Source organism: Ursus arctos, unplaced genomic scaffold (assembly GCF_023065955.2).
Source record: "Ursus arctos isolate Adak ecotype North America unplaced genomic scaffold, UrsArc2.0 scaffold_29, whole genome shotgun sequence".
Classification (NCBI taxonomy): Eukaryota; Metazoa; Chordata; class Mammalia; order Carnivora; family Ursidae; genus Ursus; species Ursus arctos.
The window spans coordinates 4193746-4219248 of record NW_026622974.1 but is presented as its reverse complement, the minus strand read 5'-3'; the positions used below and the strand labels follow the sequence as shown (position 1 = coordinate 4219248).

Sequence of the window (25503 nt, the reverse complement as noted above, 5' to 3'; positions counted from 1 at the left end):
AATAAATAAACAAACAAATAAATAAATAAAAATAAAAAATAAAACTAAATAAATAAACAAGAGCAACTTTGCTCATAAAAGCAACACTAGAAATCATTAAAAAAAGAGAAAACACCGGAAAGCACCCATACACCCAGTGACACGAGAACGGCTCACGTGTGGTCTGATTATATATGCCATGTATGGCATATGTGCGGCATGAGTACAACTCTGTAAATCTCAAAAATAAGCAAAAATATATATGCAGGGAAACACTACATGATTTTTGTATGAAGAGAAAACGTTAACGTATCCAGAATAACGGCTACTACCTCGTAAGCAGGAGGAAAGGTGTCTTAGTCAGCTCGGGCTGTCCTAACAGAAGCCCACAGACCAGGGGGGGCTTAACCGACAGAAATTTATTTTCTCCTAGATCTAGAGGCTGGAAGTCCAAGATGAAGGTGCCTGCTGATTTGGTTTCTGTGAAATCTCGTTTTTGGCCTTCCTGCTGTGGCCTCCCATGGCCTTTCCTCAGTGTGTGTTGGCAGAGGGGGGTGGGGTGAAGTTCTGGTCTCTCTTCCTTTTCTTTCTTTTTTTGGAAAGGAAACTAATATTTATTGAGCACCTACTAAGTGCTAAAGAGCTTTACATACATTATTTTTTTTAATTATTTTTTTAAAATTTAAATTCAATTAATTAACATATAGTGTATTATTAGTTTCAGAAATAGAGGTCAGTGATTCATCAGTCTTATACACCCAGTGCTCATTCCATCCCGTGCCCTCCTTAATGCCCATCACCCAGCTACCCTGTCCCACCCCCCTCCCATCCAGCAACCCTCAGTTTGCTTCCTATGATTAAGAGTTCCCTATGGTTTGTGTCCCTCTCTGATTTCATCTTGTTTTCTTTTTTTTTTTTAACTTTTTTTTTAAGATTTTATTTATTTATTTGTCAGAGAGAGACGGAGAGAGGGAGCGCATGAACGGGGGGGAGGGGCAGAGGGAGAAGCAGGCTCTACCCTGAGCAAAGAGCCTGATGTGGGACTTGATCCCAGGACCCTGGGATCATGACCTGAGCCGAAAGCAGATGCTTAGCCAACAGAGCCACCCAGGCGTCCCTCATCTTGTTTTATTTTCTTATAAGGACACCAGTCTTATCAGATTAGAGCCCCACACTTAAGACTTCATTAATTAATTTATTTATCTATTTATTCCTATGCTATCATTAACCGGGTCCTGGGATTGAGCTCTGCGTCGGGCTCTGCGTTCAGTGGGGAGTCTGCTTGAGGATTCTCTCTCTCCTTCTCCCCGCCCCCCGCTCTCTTTCTCTCAAATTAATAAATAAATCTTAAAAAAAAAAAGACTTCATTTAACCTAGTTACCTCCCTAAGCGGTAACACATACAGTCACGGTGGGAGTTAGGGCTTCCACAGCCGAATTTTCAGGGGCCACAATCAGTCTTTACCAGAGGCGAATGTCATGTAGGTGCAAGTTACTTGTGAAATTCGAGTTGGGTGATGAGTATTTAAGTTATTATTACAATTTATATGTCTTACATGTATTTTTTGTATCAAAGATTATATTTAGGGTGCCTGGGTAGCTCAGTCAGTTAAACGTCTGCCTTCGGCTCAGGTCGGGGATTGTGCCCCAATTTGGGCTCTCTGCTCAGCTGGGAGTCGGCTTGGTTTTCCCTCCCCCTCTGCCCCTTCCCCGCTCGTGCTCTCTCTCTCTCAAATGAATACAATCTTTGAAGAATTACATTTAAAGATAAAAAATTAATGAACTTAGAGCTGTATGTTAATGTTGATGAAATTCAAACGAAAAATCTAATGCTGATCGATCAAGCTGTACATTTATGATATGTGGGCTTCCTGGAGGTATGAAAAGCATTTTTTAAAGATTCATTTATTGGGGCACCTGGGTGTCTCGGTTAAGTGTCTGCCTTCGGCTCAGGTCATGATCTCTGGGTCCTGGGATCGAGCCCCATATCAGGCTCCTTGCTCAGCAGGGAATCTGCTTCTCCCTCTGCCTCTCTCCCACTTGTGCTCTCTCTCTCAAATAAATTTTAAAAATCTTAAAAAAAATAAAGATTTATTTATTTGAGAGAGACAGAGAGTGTACATGCGAGAATAGGGGAAGGGGCAGAGGGAGAAAATCTTCAAGCAGACTCCCTAATGAGCCTGGAGCCTGACATAGGGCTAAATCTCATGACCCCGAGATCATGACCTGAGCCGAAACCAAGAGTCAGACACTTAACCAACTGAGCCACCCAGATACCCCTGGAGGTACGAAAATTTTAAATGTGACATTTGGGTGAAAAAAGAAAGGGCAAAAAAGAATACTTACATGATTCTATTTATGTCAAGTTCAAAGTCATGCAAAACTAAACGATATATTGTCTAAGCACGTACAGGTGGTAACACTAAAGAAAATTAAGAGAAGGATAAATACCAAATTCAGGTTACTTCTGAGAATGAAGGAGGGACACCCAGGTTGCTTCACTGGTATTGGTGATATTGTTTCTTATGTGGGGGAGAGGATATAGTTCCTCATTTAAATGCTATCTTTTTCTCTATGTATGATCTATATAACAGGAAAAGTGAAAGGAAGGAAGGAAAGAAGGCAGAAAGAGAGAAGGAAAAAGGGTAGAGGGTTAAGGAAGTAAGGATGACGATCGAAAGAGAGAGGTTAAAAAAACCAAAGTCAGTTAATTACTCAAAGAGTCAAACCCATGCCGCATTCTTCCTTTGTTGGGAGGTCCAGAGAGATGATCTCTTTGGTTCCTTCATTATTTTTTTAATTGCATACTTTTGTTATTTTCATTTCATTATTATAGTAGCATCAAAGGAATTCTAAAGAAGAAAAATGAATCGGCCTTAATTCCACTAACCTATTCTATTGTCTTTATACTAGACTGATAGCGTCTAGACTCACATCCGTGGCTCCAGTGGGGAGGGAGCAGCTTTCCCCGATCCTCCAGCAGAGATTCATTACTCCTTCCTCTGCAGTCTACTCTACTCTGCTTGACCCTCACCATCTTCTGCCTTGCTTCTCCCCTGAAAGGTCTGGCCAGGGACATTTCTCATGTTTGTTCTTTCTCTTTTTCTTTTCTAGGAAACAGCCCATTCTATCCTGAGAGGGGAATCTCCCCTTTTCTAAACACCGAGGCCATTCTATTTCTGGCCACCAGGGGGCATCCACAGACTAGCCCAGGGCTCAGCTGTACAACTGGTCAATTGAGGAGAAAAGAAGTCCTTGGCTAATCGGGTTACCCCGGTAGAGCTATTTTTAAATTTTTGTTTCTGGCTTCTACATCAATTTTTTCTTCCTCTCCGTCCTTCTGATTTTCTCTTGTCCACATGCATGTTCCAAAGAGGTTCTCTGAGATAGTTTCACAGTCACCCACACCCTTTTTCTCTCAGGACAGCTGTCTTCAGATTCTGGGCGTATGAGGTCTGAGTCAGGTCATGCTTCTGGTTGTCTGAACATTCTCTCTCGGGAAAAAACCAAAAACAAAGCCAAACTCCAGAAACTGCAGCACGTTCTTTTCAATGCTGCTTCTGATGGAGAAGAGTTGAAACACTTTGAAGTTCCAAAGCTGCTTAGAAGCCAAGTCTTGGCTATTTTTTTTAAATAAAGATTTTATTCATTTGTCAGAGACAGAGAGCACAAGCAGGGGAAGCAGCAGGCAGAGGGAGAAGCAGACTCCGTGCTGAGCAGGGAGCCGGATGCGGGGCTTGACCCCAGGACCCTGGGGTCATGACCTGAGCCAAAGGCAGACGCTTCACTGACTGAGCCCTCCAGGCGTTCCCAAGTCTTGGCTATTAAGGGACTGAGCACTCTGCATAATGTTGTTTTTGACCCACAATGTGGTGTGACAATAAAATTACAAGATTGGGTTTCCTATATGTCTTGGAACCGGGCTTCGGCCACTCCCAAGTTGGAGTCCAAACTGGGTGGAGCAACGAAATAGGTGTTTTGTTCTAAGGTGACTGCCCTGGAGGGGAAAACTCATTGCTTTGTTCCCATACCTCCTCTATCTGGAGAAATACTCTTTGATTCTACTTAGTGCTTTGGCGATCTTAAAGAGGAACACGCAAGTTGTAGATTCAGTGGCTCCAATGCATAGAAGGGAAGCAACGCGGTTCCAGGCTGGAGACCTGACCCACTTACTGCCTGAGCTTGCGGGCAGCATGAAGCCTTCTTTGGTATTAAGTGCACCTGAATTTGAGGACAAAATTTGATTGTTCCTGAAACTCCTCGTGCTTACATGCACAGGTTGTTTGAGACGTGGCATTGCTGAACCGTTGGGAATGTGAATTTTAAATTTTAATGGAGAGAGAGAAATTACTTTCCCAAAATTTACAGTCTAAAAACCCAGAAGCAACCCTTTTAAAAAGGGGGCCAAAGTACCGGACAGATACCTCACCAAAGAAGGCATATAATACATTGCATAAAAACATCGCGTCATCAAGGAAATGCACCTTCAAGCCACAGTGAGATGCCTGAAATCCAGAAGGCTAACCACCACGCGCCGGCGAGGGTGTGGCGCAACAGGAACTCTCACCCGTTGCTGGGGGCGTGCACCCCGGTACAGGCACTGTGGAGGCTATTTTGGCAGTTTCTCGCAAAGCTATACATAGTCTTACCATGTGACCCAGCTTCTAGATATTTACCCAAATAAGCTTAACACTTATGTCCACACAAAAACTTGCATACAAGTGTTTATAGCAGCTTTATTTATAATTGCCAAAAATTGGAAGCAACCAGGATGCCCCTTCATAGGTGAACTGATAAACCATGATACATCCATATTAATGGAGTATTATTTAGCAATAAATAGGAATGAGCTATCAAGTCACAAAAAGACGTGGAGAAATACCAAGTGCATATTGCTAAGGGAAATAAACCAGTCTGAAAAGACTGTGATTCCAATTGTAGTGGAAAAGGTACCACCGTGGAGTCTGGTTGCCTGGGGTTGGGCAGGGAGGGAAGGAGGAAAGAATAGGTGGAATATAGGGATTGTTAAGAGCAGTGAAATTATCCTGTAGGGTTCTGTATGATCTGGTAAGTGTGGATGCATGACATTATGCATCTGGCGGAGCCCACAGAATGCACAAGTGAGCCCTAAAGTAAACGACGGGCTTTAATTAATAATAACGATGATGATGATAATAATACCAATATTTGTTCATCAGTTATAGCAAATGCACGACACAGATGCAAGATGGTGATTACAGGAAAAACTGGTTCTGGGAAAGGAGTAGATCAGAACTCCCTGTACTTTCAATCTTTTAAAGTATTTTTTTAAAAATATATTTATTTATTTGTCAGAGAGAGAGAGCACAAGCAGGGGGAGCAGCAGGCAGAGGGAGAAGTAGGCTTCCCGCCGAGCAAGGAGCCTGATGTGGGACTCGATCCCAGGACTCTGGGATCATGACCCGAGCTGAAGGCAGACGATGCTTAACCAACTGAGCCACCCAGGTATCCCCCCCCTTTTTTCTTTTTTTTGTAAATCTAGAAGTGCTTTAAGAAATAAAATCTGCTAATTAAAAACATAAGAAATTTACAGACTCATCAAGAGTGTACATCTCCATCTTTGTTTATACTTTTGGTGACAAAATTTTGACAGATGTTCAATCTGATGGATCAAATTTAGTCTTTTATTATTATCTTAATTACATTTCCCTGTGTTCTACTCGGACTGAACATCTTTTCCAGACTGGAACTTTCCAAGTTTGCCTATTATAAATCACCTGTTCCTATCTTTTACCTGTTTTTCCAGTCAATTGTTGCTCTTTTGAATGTGGAATTGTAGGAGCTTTAAAAAAGTTTTTTTTAAAAAACTTGTTGTAAATGTTTTCCCACAATCTGTCATTTCTTTTTCAACTTGGATAATAATATCTTTTGTCCCATGGAGAGTTTTAAATTTGAAGGAGTTTGGCCTGGAAATGGGCCTCTGGGGAGCCACGTGATCTGAGCCAGAGCTCAGGGAGAGCCCATTTCTCTGGCTGGTCTCGATCTTGTTCTAGATTCCTCGAGCTGAACCCTGAGCTCTCTGCTGCAGTGTGTCTGTTTAGGCTCCTCTTGGCCATGTTCTGAAACTGGCACAGCTTTATCTAATGGGATGAACCTGGCTAAAGAGATTAGCGAGATGTCTTGTGGTCCCCACTTTTAATCTGCAGCGTTCAGGCTCTCCCTGCTTGGCTGGGAAGGAAGCTGCAGGATCATCTCGGAGACCCGGCCCCTTCATGAGCTGCGCCTCTGCGGCCCGTTACCACGACTAAGTTAACGGGGGTCCCAGGCTAAGGGGCTCAACATGGGCAGCTCCCAGGGCAGCTCCCTGCAGCGTGGGCCATCCGCTCCCTTCCCAAGGCCCTGAGTTTTCAGCCCCCGGGCTCACGAAGGTCAGGAGTGGGAGCTGCGCGGTGGGAAGCTGCCTGGACTGCACTCGGTAAGCATGGCGCTGCTGAAGGTCAAATTTGACCAGAAGAAGCGGGTGAAATTGGCCCAGGGGCTCTGGCTCATGAACTGGCTCTCTGTGTTGGCCGGCATCATCATCTTCAGCCTAGGGCTCTTCCTTAAGATCGAACTGCGGAAGAGGAGCGATGTGATGAATAATTCAGAGAGCCATTTTGTGCCCAACTCCTTGATAGGGATGGGGGTGCTGTCTTGTGTCTTCAACTCTCTGGCTGGCAAGATCTGCTATGACGCCCTGGACCCTACCAAGTACGCCAGGTGGAAGCCCTGGCTGAAGCCATACCTGGCTGTCTGTGTCCTCTTCAACATCACCCTCTTGCTGGTGACCCTCTGCTGCTTCCTCATGCGGGGCTCACTGGAGAGCACCCTGGCCCACGGGCTCAAGAACGGCATGAAGTACTACCGAGACACAGACACCCCTGGCAGGTGTTTCATGAAGAAGACCATCGACATGCTGCAGATTGAGTTCAAATGCTGTGGCAACAATGGCTTTCGAGATTGGTTTGAGATTCAGTGGATCAGCAATCGCTACCTGGACTTTTCCTCCAAAGAAGTCAAAGAGTGAGTGGTCTCCGGTCCTGGGGTCAGAGCTAGACGGGGACTCGGAGGCCCATGGGGGTGCACTGTGTGCATAACTTGGTACTGTACGTGTGAGGCTGGATTCAGTTGGCCCATATGAAATTGCCAATATGCTAACACTTCTGACCTATAAAGATGGCGATATCATATGCGCCACCTCATGTCTGGCTAAGGAATGTCTGGGAGGAAGGTGTCAAGTTATAGAAGTTGTTTGGATAGAAGTCTCCAGGGAGGAAGACCCAGCCAGGAATGTGTGTCTGCTTCATACGGTAGGGATGGGGCATTCGCAGGTCACAGATACGGAGATGTTATTTGGCTCTTTGTCCTACTCACTCAAAATGTATGCATTCAGTCCCAGGAGCTTAAATTTCCTGGTTAGTTCTCCTGTTTTCCAGCCTTCTGACTTGGAGCATCTCAAGGTGTTTGTCCTTGGGTGTGGTGGAAAGAGCAGAGGACAGGGCAGTCAGGAGGTCTAGGCTATAGTTTTGGCTGTGTTGTAAATTAGCTTGTGACCTTGGGTAAGTCACTTGCCACTCTGGTCCTTTGGTCGCCCATCTTTTAAATGAAGGCACCAGAATAGATAATCTTGGGGGTCACCTCCTAGCTCCGTCTAGAGCCTGGCATACAGCAGGTGCCCATTAAATACCTGCTGGTGTTTACTTCTTGAATCACGACAGTATGACACCGCGACATTTCTAAAGTATTTGTGGTGTGTATAAAAATAAAACCCTGAGCTGCAGTGTAGGGAGGTACTGGTGAGCCAGAGCTGGAGGTGACAGCGGCTGACTCCGGCATGCTGCTCTCCCCAAGAGACCCACCATTATGGGTCTCAAGTCATTTTCCAGGGAAAGGGCAGCCTGCCCTGAGCCCATGGCTCATCCTGTCCTCTTCTTTCTGTCCCATTCAGCCCACTCCCTGGCTGAAGCAAGGGGTCAGGTGTTCATCCAGTGTTGTCCTGGGTAAGGCTGCAGAGTCCAGGGGGACTTGCACGCAGGGTACAGGGCACACTGGCAGCAGGGCACGGCTGAAGCCCAGATGGGCTAGCTTAGCTGCAGCTCAGGGGGAAGGGAAGTCAGACTGAAGGTCACTGCTTGGGCTTCTATTTTCTCTGTGGGTGGGGATTACTGCTATAAATCCCTAGTCAAGGAGAGGCTTGTAAACCGCTTTGCCCTTTCTAGGTGACAGGTCTTACAGGGACAGCACAAGGTGGTAGGACTTACACAAGGTGCCGCAGGAGGGACAAGCAGAATTCCTGGGGATGGGAGTGGGAGAGGGGGAGAAGCGGAAACAGCCTTTGTGAGCAAACAAGAAAGGACTTTCACTTTTTCCTGTCATTTCCCTTGATTGCCTTCTGCACAGAGTTAGTCGTTGGAGAGACTTACAAAGCCTCTCTGTAATCCCCAAATCTCCTTTTGTCCCAGAGCAGAGAAATTCTCCAGGTTGTTCTACTCCCAATGGTTGGCATATCTAAATTTTCAGGTAAACAGTAAGCTTGATCCAAACCACCTCCCCGTTTCATACTAACTCACTGGAGTGAAACTATCCTAACTCCACTGATGTAAAAAAAGTTTCTCAGTTACACAAAAAAATACGGTGACAACATTAAGAAAAAAACAAAAACAGGAAAAAGAATTCAAGCCAGATTCTCACCCACAACCGAGGAATGGCTTTAATTTTCCCCCATTTTGATTTAGTCTTGTTAACATTTACATAGTCAATTGTGTAACCATGATATAAATACAAGCGAACGCCCCATTTTGTAATTTGATAATACAGTATTGCGTGATGTTCAAAATAATCGTTCCCTCCCAACATTGTTTAAATATAATTGACAAATAACACAGTGTACATTTAAGGTGTGGAACACGTTTATTCATACACTTATGCACTGCAAAGCGATGACTACTGTCCCTTTAGCTAACAGCAGCATCATGGCACATAATGACCATTGCTTTTTTGTGCTGGGAACATTGAAGATGGACTCTCTGAGCAGGTTTCAAGGATATAATACAGTACTGTTAATTACATCCACCATGCTGTACAGGGGTCCCCAGAACTTATCACTGGAAGTCTGTCCGCTTTGACCAACATCTTCCCTTCCCTCTCTCTGCCCCCAGCAACCCCCTGTCTAGTCTCTGTTTCTATGTGTTTGGTTTTTTATTTTATTTTAAAGATTTATTTATTTATTTGTGAGAGAGGGACAGACAGAACATGAGCAGTGGGGAGGAGGCAGAGGGAGAGGGAGAAGCAGGCTCCCCACTGAGCAGGGAGCCCAACTTGGGGCTGGATCCCAGGACCCTGAGATCATGACCTGAGCCGAAGGCAGATGCTTAACCAACTGAGCCACCCAGGTGCCCCTGTGTTTGGTGTTTTAGATTTTACATGTAAGTGATATCACGCGGTATTTGTGTAAAATGATCATGTTTACTGGTTCATCATATTACACTCACTGAATGGACACACCAAGGCAGGCATTTAGGCTGTTCTTATTTGCTTCTATTGGTAACCTTAGAGTAGGCTTCTTTGAGGCTTTTGCTTCTCTCTTTGTCTCTATCACTCTCTTTCCAGGTGGAAAAGTATTTATTGGCTGTAACTTTCCACAAAGCTGGTCTTAAGACACAATGGTAGAACTGAAATGCCTTTCTCCTCTCCTGAATCTCCCACGATAGTCATACTCCTGTGCTGCTAAGGGCACAGCCTGGTAGGGTCACCTTCACAGAGAGAGGACCACGTCACTGCTTTCCACAATTTCTCACATTGATAACCAGTGGACAGCACCTGTGAGCGAGGGAAGGCTCCTGGGCCATGGGGTGGCACTTCCTCCCTTTCCAGATCCTCAAATTTTTTTTCTTATCTTGACCGCTTTACTTAGGAGGATTATTAAGTTTTCCTGACCAAGCTGGCCACCGAAAATCCTTCTCTGAACAATCTAAAGTGTATTTATTTTTTTGAGAGGCCAAGCCCTGAGAAGTGGTAAGCATTTACGTTTCTCTGGCTTTTCTCAGAGGCAGCCTCAGGGCAAGGATCACTAGGCAGCAGAAGTAGAGAGAGTTGGGGGTGGGGCCTGGCAGGAAGCCAGGACCAGGGAGCAGCATTATCCTCCACCAAGAGTTTTTAAAAAAGATTTTGTTTATTTATTTGACACAGAGAGAGAGCGCGAGCACAAGCAGGGGGAGTTGGAGAGGGAGAAGCAGGCTTCCCGCTGAGCAGGGAGCCCGATGCAGGATTCAATCCCAGGACACTGACTTCATGACTTGAGCCGAAGGCAGATGCTTAACTGACTGAGCCACCGAGGCACCCCTTACAGCAAGATTTTTTTTTTTTAAAGATTTCTTCACCCTTTTCTCTTTTTCCTCTTCCCACCAAATTCAGAGGAGCCAATAAAAAGCCTGGGGTGGGCGTCAGTCTCCTCCTTGACCCTGACTCTGGGAGGCGATCCCAGGAGCAGTGAGCTGGTCGGAGGGTGGGAAGTCTACAGAAAATGCACTGAACTCCTCAGTGACGTTGGTCCTGGGTGGCGGCAGTGTCTAGTGGCCATGGCTTCTGGTCCTTTCTGCAGGCTCTGCCCCTGGAGCCTCTCTCTCCATTCCATATGTACATCGCTGGACTGGGCTACAGAAAACACTTCCAGTATGGCTCCTGAGAGGTGGAGCTGGAGTCCTGCACACAGGACTCCCTGGGACCTCCCCAGCTATGCCCCTCCTCCAGTGGTCCTGCAGGAAACTGAGCACAGAGCTTGTAGTCCTGGTAACATGGAGGGGTGGCTCGTGGAGGGTGTTTGGAGATTTCTTTGGGGGATCTTTAAGATCAAGGACTGTTTCCTGAAGGCTCCTGGCTTAAACAATATCAATTGAAGATTTTTTTTAAAGATTTTTTTTTTTATATACACTTGAGAGAGACAGTGAGAGAGAGAGAGAGAGAATAAGCAGGGGAGAAGCGCAGAGGGAGAGGGAGAAACAGACTCCCCGCTAAGCAGGGAGCTCAGTGTGGGTCTTGATCCCAGGACTCTGGGATCATGACCTGAGCCGAAGGCAGATGTCTACCTGACTGAGCCAACCACGCGCCCCACCCCAGACTTTTCATGAGTTTAGAATCTCCCCACCCGCGCCACCGCAGCCGTCCTAGGCAAATAGCCCGCTGGCCACATCCCAACCCCAGTCTGCCCCATCACTATGTTGCCAGGTCCCACATTTATTCGGCACAAAACCCCTCCCTGGCGGGTTTGTAATTCTTTTAGGTGTTGTTATCTCTATTTTATATATGAGGGATCTCAGGTTGGATCTCACAGCAAGAAGCAGGAGCCATTTTTTAAGAACCAGGCTTACTGAGATGATTCACATTCCTTATACCTCGCCCACTGAAAGAGGAGTGTTCAATGGATTTGGTATGTTCACAGAGTCGTGCTACCAGTCAATACCACGGCCCATCTTAGAACATATTCACCACATGGCATGGTGAATATGGCTCCCATGGTCTGGCTCTAAGGAACCACTAGCTTCCTCTCTGTCTCTATATTCCTCCCTCTTCTACACATCTCATTTGAATGAAATCATATAATATTGGTCCGTTTGGGGCCTGGCTCCTTTGACTTTAGCATAATGTTTTCCAAGTTCAACCATGTTGCCACATTTGTTGGAACATCCTTCCTTTTTATGGACAAATAAACTCCCGTTGTACGGAGCGCCAGGTTGTAGTTCTCCCCTTCCGCTCGACTGTGCTGCTCGCCGGCGATGTTGGTCGCCTCGTATAGCTTCCGTGTTACAGCAACGTGTGCTCTGCTGACTGACTGAAGCTTTGCGTCATCCAGGCCACACCGTCCTCTCCCATCCGGTCTTTCTCGGTCTTCTTGTCCTCCATGTCGTCCTCCTCCAGAGCGACAGTGGAAGGTGTGGGCGGAGATGACCTAGCTTGAGAAACTTCTGTGCATTAAGACTGAATTCCAGTTCTTCTGTGCCTGGGTCTCGGGTAATCGTGAGGCGGCCGCGCAGAAACCAGAGACGCCGCAGAGGCTCCCTGCGGCCTGCGGCCGGCGAGGCTGGGCTCTGCTCTACCCTGTGTGTTTACCTTCTCACTGGCTCTGGCCTGGTGCTCCTGGGGGTGGGGAGACATGCCCCCTTATTACCGGGGGAGGTCTCCGAGGGAGGAGCAGAGTCCTCAGCGAGCAGATGCCTCCCTCAGCGACTGCATCTTCAGAGCATTATCGGGACACAGATTTGTAGTTCTCAGCCAGGCTTCTTTTATTTTATTGCATTTTTCAACTTTCATCATGGAAAATTTCAAGCATTCAAGAAAAATAGAGATCATGACTTTCCATGTACACCTCTCCTAGCTTCAACAAATACACACATCTTCACTTTCTTGTTTCATCTATACCACTCTCCCAAACACACATTATCCCCTCTGAGTATCTCAAAGCAAATCCTGGGCGTCATTTCCTTTCACCTGTAAATACTTTAGGAGGCATTTCTAACAGGTACAGAGGGTTTGTTTTTTGCCGTTTTGTTTTTGTTTGACCTAAGCACAAGAGTAATCATGCCCAACTAAAGTAGCAACAAGACCATCGAATATCTAGTCTGTTCAACTTTCTATGATTGTCTCAAGCTATCTTTTACGGTTGGTTCGTTCAAATCAGGATCTGAACCAAGCCCACACTTTGCATTTGGTTCTTTGATCACTTTTGCCTCTTTTACTCTACAACAGTTACTGTCATGCCACGTGTGTATTGAAGGAACTGGGCTATTTGTCCTGAAGAATTCCTCACATTCTCAATTTGGCAATTGCAGCCAAGTGGTGTCATCTAACTTGTTCTTCTGTCGCCTGCATTTCCCCATCAGTTAGGGCTAAGGTGTGCTTGGATTCAGGTTTGGTTTTAGCAAGAACACTTCTTAGGGTGTCCTGTGGATCTTAATACATCGCGTGAGGAGGGACGAAGTCTTCGGCTAGTTTATAACAATTCCTTTAAAGCTTCCCCCTGCTCTCAGGATGAGCAGAGTTTTAGTGTCTTGGGGTGAGAGGCCTTGGCACCAGGAACTGTCAGCCAGGAGGGCTTGGCCTGGAACCCTCAGTGTGAAGGAGAAGTGGGCACCAAGCTCTCTCACCTTCCCATCCTACTCAGGGAATCCACAGGCTACAGGCTTCTGTTCACTCTTTCTGAACAATTACAGACATCTCAAGATGACTAGACCTTGGCTAGAGCTCCCCAAGGGCAGGACTGACTCTCTCCTCAGACTGGGGTTCCTTGCTGTGTCTCCCCCTCAGAGTGGGGCTTTCTGAGGGCAGGACTATATCTCCCTGCTCAGACTGCGGCTTCCTGAGGGCTGTGTGGTTTCTCCCTCTCAGACTGGGGCTTGCTGAGGACAAGGCCCAGGACAGCAATGGGGAGGCAGGACTGGCTTGATGGAGGCTGGAACTTCCCTGGGCCCCTAGTCTGGGATCTGTTGGGGTTCTACACCTCTGGAAGTAGCCCTCCTTCTCCTCTAGAAGCATCACCTTGTTTACTTCGTGCTTGCCCTGGTTCCAACCACAGATTAAGAACCCCACTCACCCTCTTAAGACAAAGCCAGGCGAGGAGAGCTCCTTAGGTGGTGAGCTGGCTATTTATATCAGAGTATTTCCCAGGTTACAAATCTTGCTCTGCTCAGGGCTCACCAGGGCTTGTAAGGGTCTTAAGAAAAGACTGTTTTCTAGAATACTCTCCCACAGCCAAGTCATATATGACTTGGGAAAATCATCATGTCAGAATTTTCCTGGAAAAACCAACATAATTTAGGAGGTAAATCAATAAATCATCAAGGAAAGCCATATGGAAATAAACAGTAGAGGGGAGTGAGGAAGGCAGGAGTATAACTGATAATGAGTCAGTCCCCAACTGGAATGCTAGCTGAGTGATACTTGTGGAACCTTGGCAATTCACTTGACCTCTGTCAGACTCAGTTTTCTCATCTGACAAATGACATGACAGGGGTGCGGGAGAAAGTAAATGGAATAAGACACATAGAGCAGTTGGTGTACAGCAGTACAGTATTAGTATTCCCTTGAAGGTTTCTTTTTTGAGTAGTTATGGACTAAAGTACTGCAGGTGGTGAGGGGAGACACAGTGCTGCACCAGGGACCCCAGTGTGAGGGGGAGACAGAGCTCTGCCCTCAGGGAGCCCCTATCTGAGGGGGAGAGACACAGTCCTGACCCTGGGAGTCCCAGTCTGAGGGGCGAGACATAGCTTTGCCTTAACAAGGCTAGCAAGGTGACTTATCCATTTGGGGGAGTGAGTTAGGTGAGGTGGGAAGTTAAGGGCTCCCCAGAAGGCCAGTGTGCAGAGTGAGGGTAGCTCAGAGCCTTTACTGGCCTCAGCTCACATGACTGCAGGCCTGGCCTTCACTTCAGATACACATGTAGTATGTACGAGGCAGGTCCGTAGGCTTTACCCCAGCTTAATACACCTGGAGAGTGCATCAGGAGTGAGAACAGTGGACAGGAAAGGGCTTCTGGGACAGGGAACAAAGGAGGAGATCATGCTTTCCCAGGAAACTTAAGCAGAAGAGCCAACAGACAGGAAGAACCTGAGAGACTCTGAAGAATCTCTGGGGGAAGGAATGGGAGACTACTGGGGGCTGGTCTTCCACTTCCTCTTTGGCTTTGGGTGAGGCTGGGGCACCACTTCTTCCTCTGTAGAACAGTCTCGTGGATTGCAAGGTCCTGCCCAGGTGGCCATAGGTGGGCATTCTTTGAGGGCCTGTGTCAAGTGTATTTCACACCTTGCCTCATTTAAAGCTCCCCCACAGCTCCCAAGAGGGTAAACCCCACCTCACACAGGTCCAGAGGATGAAGTTCCACAGATCAGAAATGCTGATTTGGGACTCAAAGGCTGGCTCACTCTATTATACCCACTCTTCCCATGGGAACATTGGGAATGGCCCAGGTGGGATGTTGTGCCGGTGGGAGTAGGCTCAAGGGACAGCCTGCAGGTAGGGAAGAGGGACAAACAGCATTTGAGCTCAGAGACCCCCAGCCTCAAGGAGACTGGGGGTGGGAGACTACTGTCTGCTCAGTTGTGCAAGCTCAAGTGGGGGACAGGACTCCCAAACTGATGGTCTTTCTGCTTCAGTCCTCCCACCTTGGACTACCCAGGGTCCCACTACCAGATGCTGAGCTGGGGCTGCAGGGGGAGAGCAGAGTGGTTTCTGCTCCCACTGTGCTCTTGGTGCACTCAATTGGGCTCAAGCAAGAACTGCAGTAGCAACCATTTCAGTCAGTGACAAATGTCTAATAGGGCTTGCCTCAGGCCAGCGGTGAGCTCTGCTCTCACAGACATGGTTGCTGTCCTCGCAGAAGATTCTCATAGTCTCTTCTTCCTGGTTGGCAGAAACCCCGCCACCTGCTCACGAGTGACTCTTGCCCAGTGGTGTTGAGTGGTCTGTTCCATTGTCACAGCTGTTTCCTGAGAGCACACAGAGCACATGTGAAGGCTCTTGTTCCATCAACCCACCCAGGCGTGGCCATGAGTCCACGCTTATTGTGCCCTTATTACATACCAGACACTCTTCTAAGACTTTTAACATGCATCCCTTCATATTATCCTGTCAGCTCCATTTTACAGATAAGGAAGCTGAGAACTGGAGAGGCGAAAGCAATTGTCCAGAGGAATGAACTGGGAGTAAATTCAGGTGGTCCCGCTCTTATCATTTTCCTGGGTCCCCTGTGTACCCAGGGCCACCCATTCTCTGGGCAAGGGTCCTGCCCAGGAAGTAGAGGTCAGGGACTATAAAGCGTGTGGAAATATGGTCACCATAACCCAGGCGATGATTGTTCTGTAACCAAGGAGGCCACATTGTGCAGAACCTTCCTAAAGTCTTAATCATACTGATCAACAGACGGTTCACGGTAAAGGAAACACAAATGACCCTTCAACATATCAGAAGATACTCAACTTCATTCATAATGAGGAAAGTGGTAATTAAAATAACCTTGAGATACTATTTGCCATCTATCAGGGTGGCAAAGATAAAAAATCAGACCTGTGTGGGTATGGCCATAAACGGTAGGTTGTCTCATGCATGTCTATTGGGGATGTGATTGTACAAACTCCAGGGAGAAATATGGCAGGGATCTAGGGCGATCACAGATGGACCCACCCTTTGATGCAGGGATACCTCCTCTAGGAACTGACCCCGTAGATATATTCACAATATCCAAATATTGACAGGAGACTGGGAAAATCCTCAATATCCAGCAGTAGGGAACTGACTAGTACCCATGGACCATCTGCACAATGGTGATACCATGCAGCTCATTAAAAACCTGAGAACACTCTCCACTAGTAGACATAAAAAATCTCTAAGGTGCTGCTAAGGGAAAAAAGATAGGTTCAAGACAGTACATTTCCATTGGGTAAAAAACAGAAGAATAAGAATATTTGCAGAATCTGTGTTTGCTTGTCATGTATGAAGCCTTTTTAGAAGGACAGACAATTGGCTACAGTTGGGGGGACCTGGAGGTCAACGGACAAGAATGAGAGGGAGACTAAACATGGACATTTAGAAGCTAAACATTGAAATTATCATTTCAATGAACATTGTTGAAAACAATTTTTTAAAGATTTTATTTATTTATTTGACAGAGAGAGAGACAGCCAGCGAGAGAGGGAACACAAGCAGGGGAGTGGGAGAGGAAGAAGCAGGCTCCCAGCGGAAGAGCCTGATGTGGGGCTTGATCCCAGAACGCTGGGATCACGCCCTGAGCCAAAGGCAGATGCTTAACCACTGCACTACCCAGGCGCCCCAAAACAATTTCTTTTTTTAAAATGTTTTTAAAAAAGATTTTGTTTATTTGAAAGAACGTGAGAAAGAGAGAGAGCACAAGTGGGGGGAAGGGCAGAGGGAGGGGGAAAAGCAGACTCCCTGTTGAGCAGGGAGCAGCACGTGGGGCTCAATCCCAGGACCTGAGATTATGACCTGAGCTAAACGCAGATGCTTAACTGACTGAGCCACCCAGGCGCCCCTTGAAAACAATTTCTTTCTCTTCCTCTCTCCCTCTCTCTCTTTCCTTTCCTTTTTCCTCTCTCTCTCGCTTTCATTTCTTTACTTATTTTTGAGGTATAGTTGACATGCAACATTATATTAGTTTCAGGATACGACATATGATTTGCTGTTTGGATAACATGCAAAATGATCACCACAATAAATCTAGTTAGCATCCATCATCATACACAATTACAGAATGTTTTTCTTGTGATAAGAAACTTTAAGAGTTACTCTCTTGGCAGCTTTCAAATAGGCAATACAGCTTATTAACTATGGTTGCCCTGCTGTATCTTACATCCCCGGGACTTATTTATTTATTTATTTTAAAGATTTTATTTATTTATTTGACAGAGACAGCCAGAGAGAGAGGGAACACGAGCAGGGGGAGTGGGAGAGGAAGAAGCAGGCTCATAGCGCAGGAGCCCGATGTGGGACTCGATCCCGGAACGCTGGGATCACGCCCTGCGCCGAAGGCAGACGCTTAACGACTGCGCTACCCAGGCGCCCCCGGGACTTATTTATTTATAACGGGAAGCTTGTACTTTGGTCACCTTCATCCATTTTACCCACCTCCCACACAAGACTCTGGTAACCACGAAATTTTCTCTGTATCTATAAACTTGTTTTTTTGGCTTGTTTTGTTTTTAGATTCCACATATAAGTGAGATCAAATGGTATTTGTCTTTATTATTTCACTTAGCACAATGTTCTCAAGGTCCATCCATGTTGTTGCAAATGGCAAGATTTCCTTTTTTATAGATTTCTTTTAAAGATTTTAAACATTTCTTTTTTTATAGCTGAATAATATACCATTGTGTGTGTATATCAAAGTTTCATTATCCATTCACCCATCAATGGGCAATTAAGTTGTTCCCATGTCTTGGCTTTTATAAATAATGCTGTAATGAACACAGGGACACATATATCTTTTCAACTTAATGTTTTCTTCTTTCAATATTTTATTTTTAAGTAATCTCTACACCCAATGTGGCGCCTGAACTCACAACCCCGAGATCAAGAGTCACATGCTCCACCGACTGAGCCAGCAGGTGCCCCCTGAGTTTATGATTTCATTTTCTTTGAGTACCCAGAAGTCGAATTACAATTTCTATTTTACATAATTACAGGTTTTCTATTTTTATGTTGTAAAAGTATGCTGCTATTATGTCATGCAATGTTCATGTTCAACTTGAACTTTTTACTCAAGATAACATGTATACACTCAGGTGCACAATCTTACGGGTGAAGCTTGATGAACTCTGGCACATAAAGACACCTGGGTAACCTCACTCAGGTCAGATAGGACACACCCAGATGCCTGATGAAGATGGGGAGAGCTTTCACTGTAAAGATGTCTGCCCCTTCTGAATTCTCAACCCACATGAATGTATGTTGTGCCCTAACCAAATATGGAAATGCAAAAGGAATGTGTGCTGCATCCTTCAGGTAAGGAGATCCCACCTGGCTAGGGGCACAGTTCACTGTGGACAGCAAACAAGCTGAGGGCAAGGACTGTAACTGTTTCCAGTCTCATTCCCTGCACCCACACAGGCCTTGGGCCATAGCAGGACTTCTGGAAACATCTCCTGAACAGAACAGATCTGGCCAGAGGGGGACTTGTCCTTAGTGACTTGTTATTGGGATACAAAAGGTTGGAGAGGGGGCTGAGGTTTAGCTAAAGGCTGTTGGCCATGAATGCTAGACAGTCTTGTCCCAGTCACCACCTGTCCTGCTCCTCTTCCCACCAGCCTGACATGGTTCCAAATAATCACTGCTTGCCAGGGCCTGGTAGTACACAGTGTGGTTGGATGCAGTTCTGTATTCCTTATTGACTGGCTTCTTGGTTTATCATCTGTCTCAACCCTCCAGGACATAAGCTCTAGGAAGGCAGGGACATTGGTTCTCTAGGGTCATTTCTCCATCTTCAGCTCCTAGAACAGTGGCCAGCACATAGTAGGCGCACAGCAAATATTTATCGAGAATGAATGAATGAATGAACAAATGGATGAATGAATATTATAGCTTTTCAGAAGCAGGGGATGGGGGGGGAACTGGCCCCTGGTGAGAAATCCAAGAAGCCCCTCTCAAGCCATCTTTCTCCTCTAGTCGCATCAAGAGCAATGTGGATGGGAGATACCTGGTGGATGGTGTTCCCTTCAGCTGCTGCAACCCCAGCTCACCACGGCCCTGCATTCAGTACCAGCTCACCAACAATTCGGCGCACTACAGCTATGACCACCAGACAGAGGAGCTCAACCTGTGGGTGAGCGGCTGCAGGGCCGCCCTGCTGAGCTACTACAGCAGCCTCATGAACTCCACGGGCGCTGTCGCGCTCCTCGTCTGGCTCTTCGAGGTAGGCTTTGGGTCACGTGGGGGGGAGGGAAGACGGAGTCACCTGCCCTTTTTGGATTGAATGGGTGGGGCCTGGCCTGGAGTGCTTGTCTCTCTCCTCGGAACCAGCCCTCAGCCTCAGGCAGGCCTAAGTTTGAATCCCAGCAGCTCCACTACTTTTTGTTTCTTTCCTATCACTCAAAAAAATAGTTATTGTAGGGGCACCTGGGTGGCACAGCGGTTAAGCGTCTGCCTTCGGCTCAGGGCGTGATTCCGGCGTTACGGGATCGAGTCCCACATCAGGCTCTTCCGCTATGAGCCTGCTTCTTCCTCTCCCACTCCCCCTGCTTGTGTTTCCTCTCTCGCTGGCTGTCTCTATCTCTGTCAAATAAATACAATCTTAAAAAAAAAAAAAGTTATTGTAGGTGAAATTCACAGAACATAAAATTAACCATTTAAAGTGAGCAATTCAGTGGCAGTTAGTACATTCACAATGTTGTGTAACCACTACCTCTATTTAGGTCTAAAAGATTTCCATCACTCCCAAAGAGAAGCTCATACCCACCAAGGAGCATACTCCCCACCTCTTCCCCCCCCCCCCCCCCAGCCTCTGGCAACCGTTAATCTGTGCTCTGTCCTTGTCATTTACCTATTCTGGACATTTTATATAAATGCCATCATAAAAAATTTATAAAATACATGGCATTTCCTGTCTGGCTTCCTTCACTTTGCATGTTTTAGAGGTTCATCCTGTGTCTTCGTTTTTTCAGTCTGAGGTCTTGGAAAGTTACTTAACCTTTCTGTTATAGGGGGCCGACAGCACTTAGCTTTGGGACTCCTGGGGGGCAAAAGGAGATAATACATACATTGTGTTCAGGAAATGGGAGCTATTTGGATTTGTGCTTCTCTGGAAACTCTGGCAGCAATCTACCTGTTATTCTAATCATTTGTGAGTTGTAAGGCTTAATTCCTCTCTGTACAGAGTTTGGGATTGTAGCCATTCATTCATTTATTGGAAGAGTTCGTTCTTAAACACCTAAGGTGTGCTAGGCGCTGTCCTGGGTGCTGAACAAGAGGACGTGTCAGTGAGTAGTAAACCAAAGTGGTACAGAGGGTGACTCAGGGGCTCCTGCTTTGAGCTGACAGCAGAAAATCCAGACCCCAAAATTCAGAAGTACAAAGCCAGAAACATTAGGTGGGGAAAGTTTGTCCATTAGAGAGATTCACTGAAATTTTCGTTTAAGTAAGTTGCTCTCTTAGTGCTATGGAAGTTCATACGTAGCTGTGCCCTCAGCTGAGATGACTACTTCTAACTCACCACATCACACTAGAGGTACTGTACAGACTGGCGGGGGGTGGGCTGGATGGGGAGGGAGGGCTTCTTTTAATGTCGACGCAAATGAATGACATTTTATTGGTCATTGAGTCCTTGAGGCAGTCTTGGGAATGAGTGGGTAGAGACAGGCAAGAAGCTTACTGCTAGAAGGTCAGAAGGTCATGTCCCCTGAAAACCCATGAAAAGAGGGCTGAAAGGATAACAGAAGTCAGTGGGAAAACGGGGTTCCACTGGTTGCCTCTCAGTTTGCTCACCTTTCCAGGAAGCCAGTGACTGTATGAGATGAGGACCAGCTCACTAGAAACAGGGAGTAGTAAATGCCCTTGACTTTTAGTTGAGGTCTTTGGTCAGCAGAGCTCTGTAATGGGCACGAGGGTGGCTGAACTAACGCTAAGACTCTGGCCTGAGCCTTGCCCTCCTGGGCCTCATAATCCAGTTAGGAGGTGATATCTACTCATGAACCAAAGGGAAAACCATTACCAAGTGCAAAATTCATAATGCAGCAGTAAGCCTCCTTCAGGAAAGCAGGAGGGGATCAGAGTAGGAGCATGCACACCAGGAGGACTTCCTGGAGGAGGTGAGTTTTCCCACCATAACAGTATTTTATTAAACTTTCAACAGACAATGACAATAACGAAAACCTAAAACCACTAGTTACTAATGTCATCAACTACTGCAATGATAAATTGCTCCTTGAACACTGATTCAGTAGATGTTTACTGAGGCCCTACCATGACGGGGGTGCTGTTCTAGGGGCTGGGAGATTGAATGAACGACATGAATCAGGGGGTGGACATTCTCTATTAGCAGGCTTCACCACCTGAAGTGTAACAGAGAGTAAACCAGGAATGTGTAGGAACAAGTGGGTAACACAATACAATAGAACAGTGAAAACAGTACTTACCACACTAATAACCAATTACAGCTGACACATCTATTCATCCTTACTGCACACCACGTACCGCGCTCTACACTTACTGACATGTCACAGCATGCACGTGAGGCAGGAGAAACTCCATCTGAAAATTTGTAAACCAGGTGAGTAAACTGAGGTTTCTTAGTCACATGGCTGGCTAAGCGCCAGGACTGGGGTTTGAACCCAGGCATTTTGGCACGATAGCCTGCTGCAGTGACTGCTAGTGAACAAATCCAAATAAATCACCCACTCATCCCCACACTAATCAAAACAACAGAAGTAGAGGAAACCACATACAACGATACTGTGTGCTGAGAAGGGGGTGACTTTAATTCTGTCTAGCAAATAGTTACCCAACACCCAATAGGTGCCAAGCACTGTGCTAGGAGTGGGGTGGGGGCATGAGGAGGAGGAGCCTAGGACTAATGCCCCAGAACGGGTGAGACCTGAGAGGAAGAGGGAGAATGAGTAGCAGGGCCACTCACTGAGGGCTGAAGCTGGATTAACAGGTGAATGTGGAGAAGAACAATGTTTTAGGCAAACAGCAAATGGTAAAGACCAGAGGGGAGAAAGCGTGGATTGGACCCTAAGAAGCCCAGGGTGGCCAGAGAGGAGAATGGGGCTGGAGATGAGGCTGGAGAAGAGGCAGCTATCTTGAGCACCAGGCCAGGCTAGTGGGCAGGCCCTCACCAACCCACACTCAATAGATCCTGCCACACTTGAAGGGCCCTGGGGATGAGGAGGCTGGTGGCTTACACGGTTTCCTAATAGCTCCAGGCCCCACCCCCTTCTCCCAGACCTTCTCTAAGTCTCTTCTCCCCACCAGGTGACCATCACGATTGGCCTGCGCTATCTACACACAGCACTGGAAGGTGTGTCCAACCCTGAAGACCCTGAGTGTGAGAGTGAGGGCTGGCTTCTGGAAAAGAGCATGTCAGAGACATGGAAGGCCTTTTTGGAGAGCCTGAAAAAGTTGGGCAAGAGTAACCAGGTGGAAGCTGAGGGTGCAGACGCAGGCCAGGCCCCAGAGGCTGGCTGATGGCCCCGGGGCCCCCTCCCCTCCTGAACACTGAGAAGTAGCAGACTCCAAGAAAGCGGATATCCCCCTCATCCAATCTGAATCTCCCAAGGACGGCCATCTTACAGAGACTCTTCTTGATGGTGGGATTTAAAGTTTAGGATCCCTAAAAGCATTTGGCAAACATTTGTTGAATGACTGACTTAAAAATGAATGAGCCCCTAGTCAGGCCCACTACTTTTGGGTATGTCCTCATGGTGGACTCAGGGGGCCTCTCAGTGGATCACTCTTCACAGCACAGGAATTCAGCACCACCCTGAAGCTACCAGCCACACCTGAGGACAGCTTCTCTTTTAAGAGTCTGCCATTACAAGCTCCAAGTTGCTTCATTCTATATCCAAAGCATCACTTGGTGCATAAACACAGGAATCTAAAAAATGTACTGGCCATGTTGTCTTTTTTTTTTTTTAAATGCCAAGATTGACAGGTCAGCCATTTTATTTGTGTAATTGTGGAAGGAGGGGGACATTATACTTTTCTAAGAGTAATGCACTCTCCAAAGCACTGAGGGCTTCACAAGAGGAATTCTTCAATCATGGGGCAAAATAACTTAAAGATGGGATTATTTTCCTCACCAAAAACGTAGTTAAAGGCTACTTTTGTGTCACATTCCCATGCCCTCACTTAGTCTGGAGTGAGCCATGGGCTGAGGAATTCCGGTTGTTGGCATTTCTGGCAATATCCCACCCCCTCAAGTGCCAGCTGATCTCCTGGCTTGTCTGTGGAAGCACTGGGTTAGGTGGCTGCCCTTTACTGGAAGAGGAGCCACAATGAGATAAGAGGCCATGCTTTGGAGACTAGGCCTCACCTCTTGGAGGGCCCAGGAACACCCACACAGGTGGCCATGACAGCCTCCATGGACAACACGAATGGTCTACAGGGGACGGCAAAGCATCCTCTGGGACCTGCTTCCTGTTTCTTTCCCCAGATACCCATCCTGCAAAACGGTATTTCTGGAATGCCTCTGTGTTGAAGAAGATTCCTTGAGACAGTCCATCTTCCTGAGCTAGTGATGGAGAGAGAAATTTCAACTTCTCTAAGAGAAAAAAGGAAGCTTTTAGGGGAAGAAGAGAATGACTTCATTACTGTTCTAATGGCGTTTAGTGGGGAGAAAATAAAGACTTTTGGTGCTGCCTGGGGCATGTTCTGGGGCTCTAATTCTCCCGGGCACAGGATCAGATCAAAGATATTGGGACACTGTCAGATTTTGGTCCCAGGTTTAATTTAATTAGACTTCTGAGTCTCCTTGAGACCAAAGAATGGTCCACATTGAAAATGCTGAGGGAGTCAGCCACCTCTGACGAGGGTCCTGGAACTCTGCCCCCTCAGGAGTGCTGAGAAACATCGTGAAAGTGCTGCTCTAGGCCCACGTGTAACTATGCTGTTAACAGCTGCATGATAGACATTAAAAATTATATGGTGTGAAAACTGCTTGTGTTAAATGCCTATCTTAGCCTATTTGACAGTATAGGACAGCATCCCCAACTCCAGCTAGTATTTGTTAACAAAACCAAACTGACCCTAAAAGGAAGCATAGTTACTGATCAGGGTAGCTATGTTTCAACAAGGTGGGTGTTACTTCTCTCCCTCTTACCATCTCCTGTCTGTAAGAACGGTGATTATAAGGTTATCCAAATAATCTAAACATTTGCTAGTTTAGACCACAGCTGAATTCATTTAATATTTTAGTATGTGGAATCGTAGTTTAGTGATTCAAGCAAAAATTCCAAACCATCTTTTTTCCTGCTCTGGTCAAAACCTATTTTCCCGAACAAGGAACTATGAGTCTTTCTGGGCCAGGTTATAGGGCAGATATAAATCGGAGAGCTGCTGGGACGACCAAGGGTGAACTGACTCTACAGTGAATATCCCTGGTTGGTTCAGAGCGGCCTTAGGGCGAGCTGCGTTTCTCTGGTCTTCTCGGGTAGCTGCCGGCAAGACTGTACCAGGACCTCCTTATGTCTAACCTCAGTCTTTCCTGGGACCAGTGTAAATTCATTTCTCCCAAGGGACTCAGCTAGGTTTTCAAGTTTGGCAGGCCCAGCCCTGATAGGATGAGAGGTAAAGGCAGCACTTTAGGGCTTTTACACTTTTAAAACTTAACCACCCCATAGTGAAGTAGGTACTAGCTGTTTGGTTTTGAACATTTAGGAAGGCAAGTATCCTAGAATCTGTGGCTTCAGTTTAAGAACCCATAGTCTCTTGCAACACTTTCAAGCCCAGGACTGAGCCACCAGTAAATAAACCCCAAGTAACCTCAATACAGGTTAATAAGATTAACTGCTTGCTCTGCACGCTCCCCTGCCCCTCCTTGTCCGGGCATCTGTAATGCTAGGGCAGCAGGTTTGCAGCTTAGCCGGGAGCTGGAGGTGGAGGGACGGGGGCCAAGACAATTAGGGCCTCTGACCTACTACTGGATAAGAACATGGCTCCTGAGGACAGTGCAGCCGAACAGCAGCACTGTGTGTTAGGAATAGGAATGTGGCAGGGGTGGGGGGTGGGGACAGTATGTAAGTCAGGGAGAGCGGATGCCTTCCTGGTCCTCAGTGGACAGGAAACTGGCTTGAAGGGAGGAAACATCAGTCCTTAAATCCTTATGGTATGCTTTGTCCTCCCAAACAGAGGATGAGTATAAACAGCTAAGTTAGAGAATGTTGGGCAAAGATGGTACACAGTCAGTTAAGATAAAGGGGCAACTCCTAGCTATTTACCCAAGGGGAATGGAAACATACATCCACACAAAAACATTAATGTTTTCACTTTTTTCGTATCACCAAAAACCACCCAA

General features: G+C 46.6%; 1 protein-coding gene across 1 annotated transcript; it reads left to right on the top strand.

The window, feature by feature from the left end:
- Positions 1–5750: 5750 nt before the first annotated feature.
- Positions 5751–24290, top strand: PRPH2 (peripherin 2). Its single transcript, XM_026507444.4, has 3 exons — positions 5751–7019; positions 19161–19407; positions 22464–24290. The coding sequence occupies exons 1-3, from the start codon at positions 6439–6441 to the stop codon at positions 22674–22676; spliced, it is 1041 nt and encodes a 346-aa protein (XP_026363229.1). The 5' UTR covers positions 5751–6438; the 3' UTR covers positions 22677–24290.
- The last annotated feature ends 1213 nt before the right edge of the window (positions 24291–25503 follow it).